This window comes from Monodelphis domestica, chromosome 6, assembly GCF_027887165.1.
Source record: "Monodelphis domestica isolate mMonDom1 chromosome 6, mMonDom1.pri, whole genome shotgun sequence".
In the NCBI taxonomy this organism is placed as follows: Eukaryota; Metazoa; Chordata; class Mammalia; order Didelphimorphia; family Didelphidae; genus Monodelphis; species Monodelphis domestica.
The window spans coordinates 20,363,922-20,375,336 of record NC_077232.1 but is presented as its reverse complement, the minus strand read 5'-3'; the positions used below and the strand labels follow the sequence as shown (position 1 = coordinate 20,375,336).

The 11,415-nt window shown below is 47.3% G+C and overlaps 1 protein-coding gene across 2 annotated transcripts; it reads left to right on the top strand.

The window, feature by feature from the left end:
• The first annotated feature begins 632 nt into the window (after positions 1 to 632).
• LRRC55 (leucine rich repeat containing 55) lies at positions 633 to 9,657 on the top strand. Of its 2 annotated transcripts, none has more exons than XM_007497462.2 (3): positions 633 to 1,041; positions 1,975 to 3,546; positions 7,140 to 9,657. In XM_007497462.2, exons 2-3 carry the CDS (start codon positions 2,844 to 2,846, stop codon positions 7,373 to 7,375), a joined length of 939 nt encoding a protein of 312 aa, XP_007497524.1. In that variant the 5' UTR covers positions 633 to 1,041; positions 1,975 to 2,843; the 3' UTR covers positions 7,376 to 9,657. The 2 variants fall into 2 exon arrangements, with proteins under 2 accessions (XP_007497524.1, XP_001376172.1); XM_001376135.3 differs by lacking the exon at positions 633 to 1,041 and adding an exon at positions 1,315 to 1,459.
• Positions 9,658 to 11,415: the final 1,758 nt, after the last annotated feature.

The following is an 11,415-nucleotide window of genomic DNA, read 5'->3' as shown; positions in this document are numbered from 1 at the left end:
TTCCTCTCTTCATTCCACTACACTGTCTCTCAGGCCAGGGAACTGTCCAATGGAAAAAGTGAAGCTTGTCTCCTCATATAGCCATTTGATATGCTCTGAGTCCACTATCTGGTTTACCACTTGTTCAATCATTAAGAAGCAGGGGGTTCTGGGAGTTCTCTTTGTCTGTTTAATTATTCAAAAATGGTGCCTTAATTGAGTCAACTCAGTAACCTGATAAGAAATGGTAGAGAGAAATCTCAGAGAGCATGCCTTTCTCTTCCTTTTCCTTTCTCTTTCTCGGCCGTTTTCTTTTCACCTCCACCACATGTTTTAGCTCATTCCCATTTCTATCTGGGCTAGCTCATATGGAGCTCTCCATCCCTAGCTCTGCCCTTGGTTGCCTATTTCCATATTTCTGGTTCCTTCCCTGATGGCTGTCCCTAAGTAGCTCCTCAGCCTTCTCTTTTCCCATCTTCGCCTGTCTGCCCTTGCCTCTCCTTTCTCTTACCCTCTCTCTCCCTGTTATTAAGATCTTGTGGGTGGCTACAGAGTCTCCCAACTGTGTTTGCCTTCCCCTTTTCTCTCATCTTGGTGGGGTCTGTAGCCAGCTCTGCTGTTGCTCAGAGATGTGGAGGCAGTTGCTAAGAGACAGTGAAACGTCAGTACCTGGCCCTCGAGGAAAAAAAGAGAGAGAGAGAAAGGGAGAGAGGGAGGGGGGAGAAGGGGGGGGAGGAAGGGGAGGAAGACCTGGCTGAAGCCACACACTCCAGCAGCCTTGGTACCAGCTGAGTTTCGAGAAGAGACATTTGGGTCCTCTGAACTTTCCTCTGAGCATCCCTTTCTCTCAAGCCATCTGAGGGAAGAGGGCTTGAGAGGGACAGAAGGAGGAAGCCTCAGGAGGTGCTGGCCAGGGAGCCCGGAGACATGGAGGAGGAGAGGGAGGGGGAGGGAAAGAGAAAAGGAGGGAAGGAAGGCAAGCTGTTCTCCTGAAACAACCTGGGATTCCAAGAGGGAAATCCTTGTCTGCCTCCACACTGATTGCAGCGTTCCTGGGCCAGAGTGAGTAATTGCTTTAGGGGATGCAGAGGCAGAAGAAGGGTAGGGGTAAGGTGAGGCATCTGGGAGCCCTTGGGGCTGGGATGACTGAGACTGGAGCTCGGATCATTTTCTTTTCTGAGGATCTGAGATTGGGAGGGAGGCAGAGGGATGGGTACTAGGGAAGAGAGTGACTAAAGGATGGAGGGGGAGGGGGGACAGTGGGCATGAAGGGTAATATGGGGAAGAGATGTGAAAGGTGGTACAAGGCCACCCAGCACTATGTTGTTGCTGTCTGGGGGAGGGACGGGAGCAAGTTGGAGGGGTGGGGGTAGGGAACATTCATGGAAAAGGATGCTGGGAGTAGGGGTGTGTACTGTGTGTGAAAGATGGTGGGGGAAGCTCCCGCTGGGTGTGTGAGAGGCAAGAAATGTCAGAGGAGGTAAGTACCAAGAAGAGAATGCAGTTTGGGGTTGAAGGCAAAGGGTAGATCAAGAAGGGAATGAGTGAAGGGGGTCCTGGGAGGCAACAGTGAGGCTCAGCCTTGGTGGGTGGGTGTTATAGAATAGCCAAGTAGGTATGTGTTTGTACTAATGGGGGAAAGAGGTTTGGAGGGGAAGCCAGCTACAGAGGGAAGGGACTAGCTACACTGTAAGGTTCTGACTGGGATAGCTGGGTTTGGGTCACTAGAGGGGAAAGGAGGTTCTCTCACAACTCCATCAGTCAGTCAACGACCATTTGCAGAAGGGGTCTGGCGGTGGAGGAGCCCAGAGCTAAGAGGGATGAGGTCAGCACCAAGGAGGGACCTTTGAGATGGAAACATGGAGTGAAGGGCATGGGGAGGAAAGGGAGGAGAAAGCAGACCATGAGAGGAAGACCAGAGGAATATGCCAGGCAGCAAATGTCTCCTTCCGTGAGTCCCCTGCTAAGCATCTGTTCTCCAAATCTTGTTGGCAGATCTTGCAGTGGGGACTTCTCACCACTCCCTGCGGAATCCAGGAAAAGAACACTGGACTAGGAGCAAGTTAGAAGGAAAACCTAGAACTGGCCCTTTGACCACCCTTCGGTCTTCTTCCTGTGGTCCTGGATCTTCTGGACCCATGCTCTCCCCCAACCTGCCCACTAACATACAGATGGAAGACACCTTCCCAGGCAAGTGTTTTTTCTGGTCCTTTTCTCACCAGGACGGGAAAAGCCTCCCTTGCTAAGGACCCTGCCACCTCCTGGTGGAACCCATGGAGACCCACTTCAACCTGGGTATCCTTCCCAGAAGGCTAATCCCTTGTCTCTCTTCGACTATTAAATACCTCCATGAAATGGGGTCGGCAGCCCTGAGTGCTAGGATCCAAAGGACTGGATTTGCCCCCTAAGAGATTTCAGTGGCTTGAGTAAGTCCTGGGACCTTAGGTGGGGTGGGGGTGGGGAGTGGCAGGTGCCAAATCGAGCCTTCAGCCCTCCCCTATTCCCCCAGTGAGACACTTAACCCAGAATACCTTGGGAACTTTGATGATTTTTGATGGCCCAGAGTATCCTGGGCCAGTGTTTCAAGGACTGCTGCCAACTGGTCCCACTGGATGTCTCCCTTGGTTTCTACAGTCTTGATCATCTTTCCAGAACCTCGGGGGGCCTTGACTGAGACTCCCTGCATTCCCACCAGGTGCCACCAAAGGAACCCTGCTGGTGCTTCTCACCTGGGGAGCCCAGGCTCCCAGGCTGGCCAGAGCCAATGATAGTCAGTGGACAAAAGCCCCACCTCCCCCAGCCCCCGGCCACAATGTAGCTGCCTTCTTGCCCCAGTGACTCTTGTCTGAGACCCAGGGAGGGCTATGGGCTCCTCTTGGCCATGCTGCTGCTGGCAGAGGATTGAGATGGGCCCCGCTTGGTCCCAGCTGGTCCGCCCCTGCTCCCCCAAGCCAGCCCTGCTGCTGGCCTCGCTTCTCTTGACAGCAGGGCTGGCCCTGGCTGATGCTGTTGCCAGCTGCCCGGTCCTGTGCACCTGCCGCAGCCAAGTGGTCGACTGCAGCAGCCAGCGCCTTTTCTCTGTGCCTCCTGACCTCCCACTGGACACCCGGAACCTCAGCCTCGCCCACAATCGCATTGCCACCGTCCCGCCAGGCTACCTTACCTGTTATGGGGAACTCCGGGTACTGGACCTGCGGAACAACTCCTTGGTAGAGCTGCCCCCCGGGCTCTTCCTCCACGCCAAGAGACTGGCCCACCTGGACTTGAGCTACAACAACTTCAGCCACGTCCCTGCCGACATGTTCGTCGAGGCTCGAGGGCTGCTCCGCATTGACCTGAGCCATAACCCTTGGCTCCGAAAAGTGCACCCCAAGGCCTTCCAGGGCCTCTCCCAGCTCCGAGAACTGGACCTCAGCTATGGAGGACTGGCTTTCCTCAGCCTCGAGGCCCTGGAGGGGCTGCCGGGGCTGGTGACTCTGCAGATTGGGGGGAACCCCTGGGTGTGCGGCTGCACCATGGAGCCCCTCTTGAAGTGGCTGAGGAACAGGATCCAGCGCTGCACAGCAGGTAGGGCTGGGAGGCCGAGATGACTTGGAGGAAGAGAGAAGGGTAGATCATGGGATCAAAGCGCTTAAACCTACAGGGGATCTTAGGGAGCACCTAGTCAACCCCATCCTTTAACAGAGCCAGAGAAGGGAAATGACTTATCCACAGTCTCATGAGTGATCAGTAACAGAGCTGGGATACCCATGCAGATACTCTGATCTGAAACTCAGAACTCTGAGGTTCTTAGCCTTTGTGGTGTGTCCTGGACCCCCTTGGAGTCTGGAGAAGTCCATTGACCCCTTCTCAGAATAATATATTTGAGTACAGAAACTATAGCCCAGAACATAGAGGAAGAAACCAATTCTATTTTGTTTTTAAGTCCTTATCTTCTCTCTTAGAAACAATACTATGTATTGGTTCTAAGGCAGAAGAGCGGTAAGAGCTAGGCAATGGGGGTTAAGTGACTTGCCCAGGGTCACACAGCTAAGAAGTGTCTGAAGTCAGATTTGAACCCAGGATGTCCCATCTCTAGGCCTGGCTTTCTAGCCACTGAGCTATCTAGTTGTCCCTGAAACCAACTCCATTAAAATACAAACAAGGGACAGCTAGGTAGCCCAGTAAATAGAGCACTAGACATGGAAATGGGAGGTCCTGGGTTCAAATTTGACCTCAGAAGCTTCCTAGCTATGTGACCCTTGGCAAGTCACTTAACCCCCACTGACTAGCCTTTAACACTTTTCTGTCTTGGAGCCAATACTCAGTATAGATTTTTTTTTAAACCCTCACCTTCCATCTTGGAATCAATACTGTGTATTGGCTCCAAGGCAAAAGAGTGGTAAGGGCTAGGCAATGGGGGTCAAGTGACTTGCCCAGGGTCACACAGCTAGGAAGTTTCTGAGGCCAGATTTGAACCCAGGATGTCCCATCTCTAGGCCTGGCTTTCAATCCACTGAGCCACCCAGTTGCCCCCAAGAGATTTTTTAAAAACAAATTCACAGATCATAGCTAAAAATCCATTCACCTGCTATAAGCAGAGTTCCTAGAATCCTAGACTGAGAGCTAGAAGAGAACTTGGAAGTCATCTGGTCCAACTCCCTCATTTTTACAGAAAAGGAAATTGAGGCCCACAGAGAAAAGGTGGCTTCCTCAAGGTCACACAAGTAAGTGGCAGACCCAGGATTTCAACTCTGCCCTTCTGACTCCTAATCTAACATTCTTTCCTTTGCATATCTGTTGACCAAGGAAATAAGGACCAGACTAGAGAAAGGACGGGAAAGTCCCCCCTCCACTCCTCACACATTCCCCAGCTTTCGAGTATTGAATTGTAAATGCTATAGAAATGTGAGCTTAATTATCGCTACCATTATCATTAATTAGGCTCTCAGCTTTGCTCCAATCAAAGAGATATTCTTCAATTCTGGATAATAATCAGATTAGCTCATAATTCTGGAGTACTTCTCTCAGGACAACCCAGTGAGTTGAATAATATAATTATTAGCATCCCCGTTTTATAGATGAGAGCTTTAAGATTCAGAGAAAGGAAGGAGCTTGCCCAGAGTGTTCCATTGAGAGCTGGAGTTGGGATCAAAGCCAGAGGATCCAAATCCAAGACCACTGAAATTCCCACCCTCCGCTGTCTAATGAAGGCTTTGGGGATCCAGTTGGTGACTAGGCAGAGTAGTGGATAGAATATTGGACTTAAGGAAGGCCTAAGTTGAGCTCCTGCCTCACACACTTGGCCTGAGCAAGTCTTTAACTTCCCTTGCCTCAGTTTCCTCATCTGTATAATGAGGAGAATAACATAACCTACATCACAGAATCATTGTGAATCACTTGGCAAATAGTAAAGTACTAAACAAATGCTAGAAGGTATGATCAGAAATGTCTTGGGAGAGGGCTAAGGGACTTGGGCAGAGTTTTTTAGGGCATGAGGCTAGGACTGGATCTGGATACCCAGAAAAATAAAAAGTGGCCACAAAGCCCAAGCTGATTCCCCCATTCTCTGGGATTTGGGGGCTGAAAGGTCTGTAAAACACCCAATTGAAGTACTAACCAGGTCAGAGGGTACCATTGAATGGGCTCAGCCATGAACGCAACTGCCAGTCACAACCAAACCCGAGACATTTCTGAAAGAGCAGAATTCTGTGTGGAGAGGCTGAACCCAGCAGGACCTCACATTCCTCCAAACCCTGCCCAGTGGCCAAAGCAGCAGGATCTAGCACATGAGCACAGATGTGCTTTCCATACCATGTGGGCTAGAAAGCCCACTGGGAAAGAGAAGGGGAGACGGGAATACAAGGGAGCTCAGAGAAGGCTGAAGTGGGGTGGGGGTGGGCCCAGGACCAGAATAGTATGGGGGCTGTGGGTCACGACTACATCTCTCCACCAGAACTGTGGGAGGGAGCTCCTCCAGGGCTGAAAATAACTGGAGAACCCACATGTGAGGTTCAGGTGCTTGGGCCAAGCACTAACAGGAGGCATTGTGGGCCAGAGGGAAAGGATGGAGGGAGCCATTTCCAATACTGCTCAACTCTAGGAGGTTGTTTCTTTCCTTTACATGGTCCAAATTCATGGGGGAAGATACAGAAAATGGGTATTTTATGCTCATTAGAGACAGTAGTAAAGTCACATTTCTTCTTCCCTTCATTCAATTTCTGCCCTTCCTGACCACCAGAGTTTCCAAAGAGAAGGGGAGAGAGAAGGGAGCAAGCTTTATTAAGTACCTGCCTTGGGCTTAGGAACTGGGCTAAGAGCTTTATAAATATGATCTCATCACATAATATCGGAGAGCTCAGAGGTTCCTTAGAAATTATCCATCCCTCATTAGACCAGAGATCTGGAGATCTTAAAGAAAGGAGTCTTGGAGGCCATCTAGAAAAACCTCCTTCATTTTACAGAAGAAAAAACTGAGGCTCAGAGGAGTTAAGTGACTTACATGGCTGGTATGTATCAGAGGTAGGATTTGAACCCTTGATTTTGCCAACTTTGCCAACTCATTATACAGAAGTAAAGAAAGAAGACTAGATGATCCCAAGTGACTTAGGCAAGTGAATCAGTGACAGAAATAAGGTTAGAGCTCAGCCCCAGGACTGCCACTGCTGGGTCTTTCTTAGACTCCAGTCCCTTAAACCACTAAACCTGGACTCCATGTTCCCTTTCTTTCTGGGCTCCATTTCTCCTTCTTATCATATCCCAGGATCTGAACACCATGGTGTGGCTTTGCCAAATACAAGCAACACAATGATGGGCTACTCTACTTTTCAGGATAATGATGCTAGAAGGCAACTAGGTGGCTCGGTGGATTGGGAGCCAAAAAAAAAAAAAAAACAGACAGGAGATCCTGGGTTCAAATTTGACCTCCAACGTTTCCTAGCTTTGTGACCCTGGGCAAGTCACTTAACCCGCATTGCCTAGCCCTTACCACTCTTCTGCCTTGGAACCAATACATTGTACTGATTCTAAGATAGAAGATAAAGGTCTAAAAAAGTTATGCTAAACCACTTCTCAGAAGGAGCATATGAATCAATTGGTGATTTGCTATATGAAGTTATTTTTTTATCTAAGGTTATTGGTGTCCATGTGATCAAAAGACTTCTCTGATTCCTCTGTTGCAGACTCCCAGTTGGCCGAGTGCCGGGGACCCCCAGAAGTGGAGGGTGCCCCCCTGTTCTCCCTCACAGAGGAAAGCTTCAAAGCTTGTCACCTGACCTTGACACTGGATGATTACCTATTCATTGCCTTCGTGGGCTTTGTGGTCTCCATCGCTTCTGTAGCCACCAATTTTCTCCTGGGGATCACCGCTAACTGCTGTCACCGCTGGAACAAGGCAAGTGAAGAGGAAGAGATCTGACTCAGTTTCCCTGTATTCCCCTCCACGTTGTTGTATTGCTACCACTGACAATGCTAAGCCAGAAAGGATGAGGGGATCACAGGCTCCCTTCCATGACTCCTCCTCCCCCCATGGCCCTTCCAACCACTGTCACTGTTAAAATGAGATTAGTCATCAGAGAATGCTGCCAATACCAACCAACCTAGATGACCATCTGCCAGCTATTGGCTCTCCTGACTCCTGGTACCTGAAAGCTTCCCATACCAACTTCCTTCAAGTCCAGTAGACCTCCTCCTACTTGGCTACTGCCATCAAGAAAGAAAACACCTTCCCAGCTTTTGTCAATCTCCTCTCATTTCTCCATCAATTGTATCCAGCCTGAAAGGTTAAGGTGATCAGCCAGAATAATTGCAATTCTCAAGGCTCCATTTCCTTTTCTGTGCTCAATCCTCCCCACTTTAAGATTTAGGATTCCTAGAGGAAATGGAGTCATGCCATCCTGGAACTCTTGGCCCTGTGAACTGCGCAAAACAAAAAACTCTGCCACTGAATGACAAAACCATAACTAGAGTGGGGTGATCAGGACATTTCCCCAGGACACCAAAATTTAGAGGGTGCAGATAGCATTTGTACTTCTGCAGCATAAACACAACTGAATTTAGAACCTAGTTTAACAGGAATAGTTAAAATAGTGATATCCCATTGTTATTACACTCCATCCTCCCTCACCAAAATGAAATTTGTCTTCGAATTTCCAGAAGAGATTTTGTGAGGTTTGCCCCAGGCCCCAAACTTGCTATTTATGATTCTGGTAAAGGGTGATGGAGATAGAGAAGAATGGAGTACAAACCCCTGAGTGGGGGATAAGAGTGAAGAAGGAGAAACCAAGAATAATCTAGGTTTATTCTCACTCATTAAGAGGCATGTCGTTCTGAGGGGTCAGTTTCTCAATATTGTCATAACCCCTGAAGCTGATCCAATTTCCTCCTTCACTGTGATTAGAGAGTAACTTCATCCCTTTATTGGATAATTCCAACAAGCAAGTAGGAAGAACCTACCCTGTGTAGAGAGCAGTGGTGAGGATACAAAAGTAAAACAAAAACAGTCCTGTCCTCAAGGAGTTTACATTCTACTGGGATGAGACAATATGTAAGCAGGATAATTTGAGGGAAAAGAGAGATTACTAACAACAAAGGGCATCCAGAAAGGTATCCACAAGAGGTGGTACATGAGCTGAGCCTTGAAGGAAGCAAAGGATTCTAAGAGGTGAAGGTGAGTAGAGAATGAGTTTGCAAAAACATGATGTCGGTCTGAGCAAAGACAATGAGACAGGAAATAGAATGTGGAGCTGGAAAGCAGCAAGTAGGCTATTTTGGTTGGGACAGTGTGTGGAGGAGTCATGTGGGGGAAAATCCTAGAAAAGAAGGCTGGGGCCAGATTTCCACAGACTGGAAAGCATTAAATGCCAAGATGAGAAATTTGTACTTGATCATAAAGGCAATAAGGAACTCTTAAAAGTTCTTGAGCAGGAGGCAGCTAGATGGTTCAGTGGATAGAGTACCAGGGCCAGATATGGGAGATTCTGGGTTCAAATCTGGACTCAGATACTTCCTAGCTATGTGATCCTGGGCAAGTCACTTAACCTCCATTGCCTAGCCCTTACTGCTCCTCTGCCTTGGAACCAATAAACAGTACTGGTTCCAAAATGGAAGGTAAGGGTTCAGAAGAGTGACAAGACCTAACCAAGAGCAAGTTAGATCTATGCTTATCTGTCTTTTCTATTTCAAGTGATTATTAATAAACTTCATGGAAAATAAAAAAGAGCAAGTTAGAAATACATATACACAGACATATTTATATATTTTAAGAATGGTAGGACTAAAATATGTCCTGGAGAGCCATTCATTGGTCAGTGAGAAAAATATTTCCTAAGTATTTGGGAAATACCGTATACTAGGCATTCAACATCCCTCAACACTTGCCACAGTGTTCTGCACACAGTAGGCCTTTAACAAATGTTTCCTGATAGATGTACTGATTGAAAAGTTGGGTTGCAAGGCTTTGGGACTAAAAAGATGGGAATAGATGGACATAGAGAATGGGTCATGTGGCCATAAGCAGGCCCAGAGCATAGGCGCCACTACTTGGCAGAAGGCCAAAGATAATGCTCACCCCAATACACCCATGGTCTATACTAATCAATAGCAATGCCATTTGGTAGACCATAAGCAAAGAAGAAATTTATTATAGCACAGATACAAATATACTAAATATTAATTCATTCAATAAAAATTTGATCAGGACTTATGACATGCCAAGCCCTACTCTAGGTTCTGGGGATACTGGGGGAAAAAAAAACAATAACCAGTCCCAGTCATCAAGGCATCAAGGATGCCTTCTACTGGAAGAAACACTAAGTATACATCATCCATTTGAAATCCACACGAAGTCAATATGGCGTCACCTCAAGGGAAAGAGTCAATTGGAACATGAGGAAAGGTCTCTTGTAGGAGGAAAGTATAGGGTTGTGTGCTTCAGAAAGATAAGTTAAACAGCTACTTGGCCAATGGATTTGAGAGGGGCAAGACTCAAGACATCGAGATCAATTAGGAAGTTCTCGCAATAGTCTAGATGAAAGCTGAACTGAGTGGGACAAAAGAAATGGATAGAAGAGATGTTGCAGGTGAAATTAGACCCTCCAATATAATATGTATAATAATATTCTGATACAGTTTGGTAATTGAGAACACCCACAAAAGCAAAGTCAAGCAGTAGAACGATCGCAATGACCTAACATCTGCCTTAGGAGAGGATTGTTCTCTATTTTTTTTTAGCTGGACTGACATTTTCATCAGTAGAGGGAATTCCTAAAGAGAAATGTCTTTCTTCTGATACAGATCACCAATTCTTCTACTACCTATAGTCTTAGAGAGGTTAGGTGACATGTTCAGGGTCACAATGCCAGTTTCAGAGGCAGGATTTAGACCCAGGTCTTTCTGAACCCAAGCTTGATTAGACTCCATTCACTATATCATGCTACCTCTCCACCCTTTCAATTATGAGAAAAGCATGATCAATGGAAGATAGTGATGACACCTGGAATTTAATGGTTTACTCATTCAGCTAACGAATAATTATTAAGCACCCTCTGTGTGCAAAGCAAAGCTATGTGCTAGATACTGAAGGAGCTACAAGGCTTGGAGATGATAGTCCAGTGGGGGCAGGAGGAGCAAAAGAGGTTGATAGCAACACTGACCCCTAACCTGATAAGTATATTAGGGAAATGCAAGATAGGTTGTTTAAATTCAGTGGGAATAGGTCATTATGAAATGGAAGAAGATGGCATGAGAGACAATGGCAGGATCTTAGAGATTTGGGGTTCAGGCAGAATAAAGATATGTGGAAGAAGGTGAAGCATTGTAGCCTGGGGAGGGGGGCATCAAACTGAAGATAGATACATGGAAGAAGGAGACATGGAGACATGGCAGATTCCACATCAGTACATCCAACCACGCTTCCTCTCAAGGTTCAGAGCTTTGGCTGAGCTGCCTAAGAGGAATCGCCCTATAAATGGCTTTTTGCCCAACCCTATTTCGCAGTGACCTCTAGATCCTCCATCTTGCTGACCCCCATTGGGGGATTTGGGGGTGGAATGAGAGGACCAGCTCCCGGTAAGAAGCCTACTCTCCATTATGATGCTTTAACCAGGGAGCTGTCCAACCAGAGACATTCCTAGAACTTGGAGAAATGAACTCAACAAAGACCATCCTCCAGTGGGATCCCCAAATCTCGGTTCCTGACATTCAGAGTCGACGACCACTCGAGCCGTCTTCCTACCACCAATGGTGAGGCAACTCTTTGGACTGCTTGGTTTTCTTGTCTGAGCCTGTAATATTCTAGCTGAGAGACTACAGAATTATGGGATGATCTTTTCAAAACAATACTACTAATGCAAACAGTTAAGGTCTCCCCCAGTAGGGGAGCCCTCCATAGAAGTCTATAACCATCTCCTAGAGACCTGTGTTTGCTGCTTATATGGCTAATGTATTCTGATATATGTA

Excerpts from the sequence above, each read along its gene's own strand:
- LRRC55 (XM_007497462.2), top strand. The coding sequence starts at position 2,844 with ATGGGCTCCTCTTGGCCATGCTGCTGCTGGCAGAGGATTGAGATGGGC. Across the intron at positions 3,547-7,139 it reads GATCCAGCGCTGCACAGCAG|ACTCCCAGTTGGCCGAGTGC; the intron begins GTAGGGCTGGGA and ends CCTCTGTTGCAG.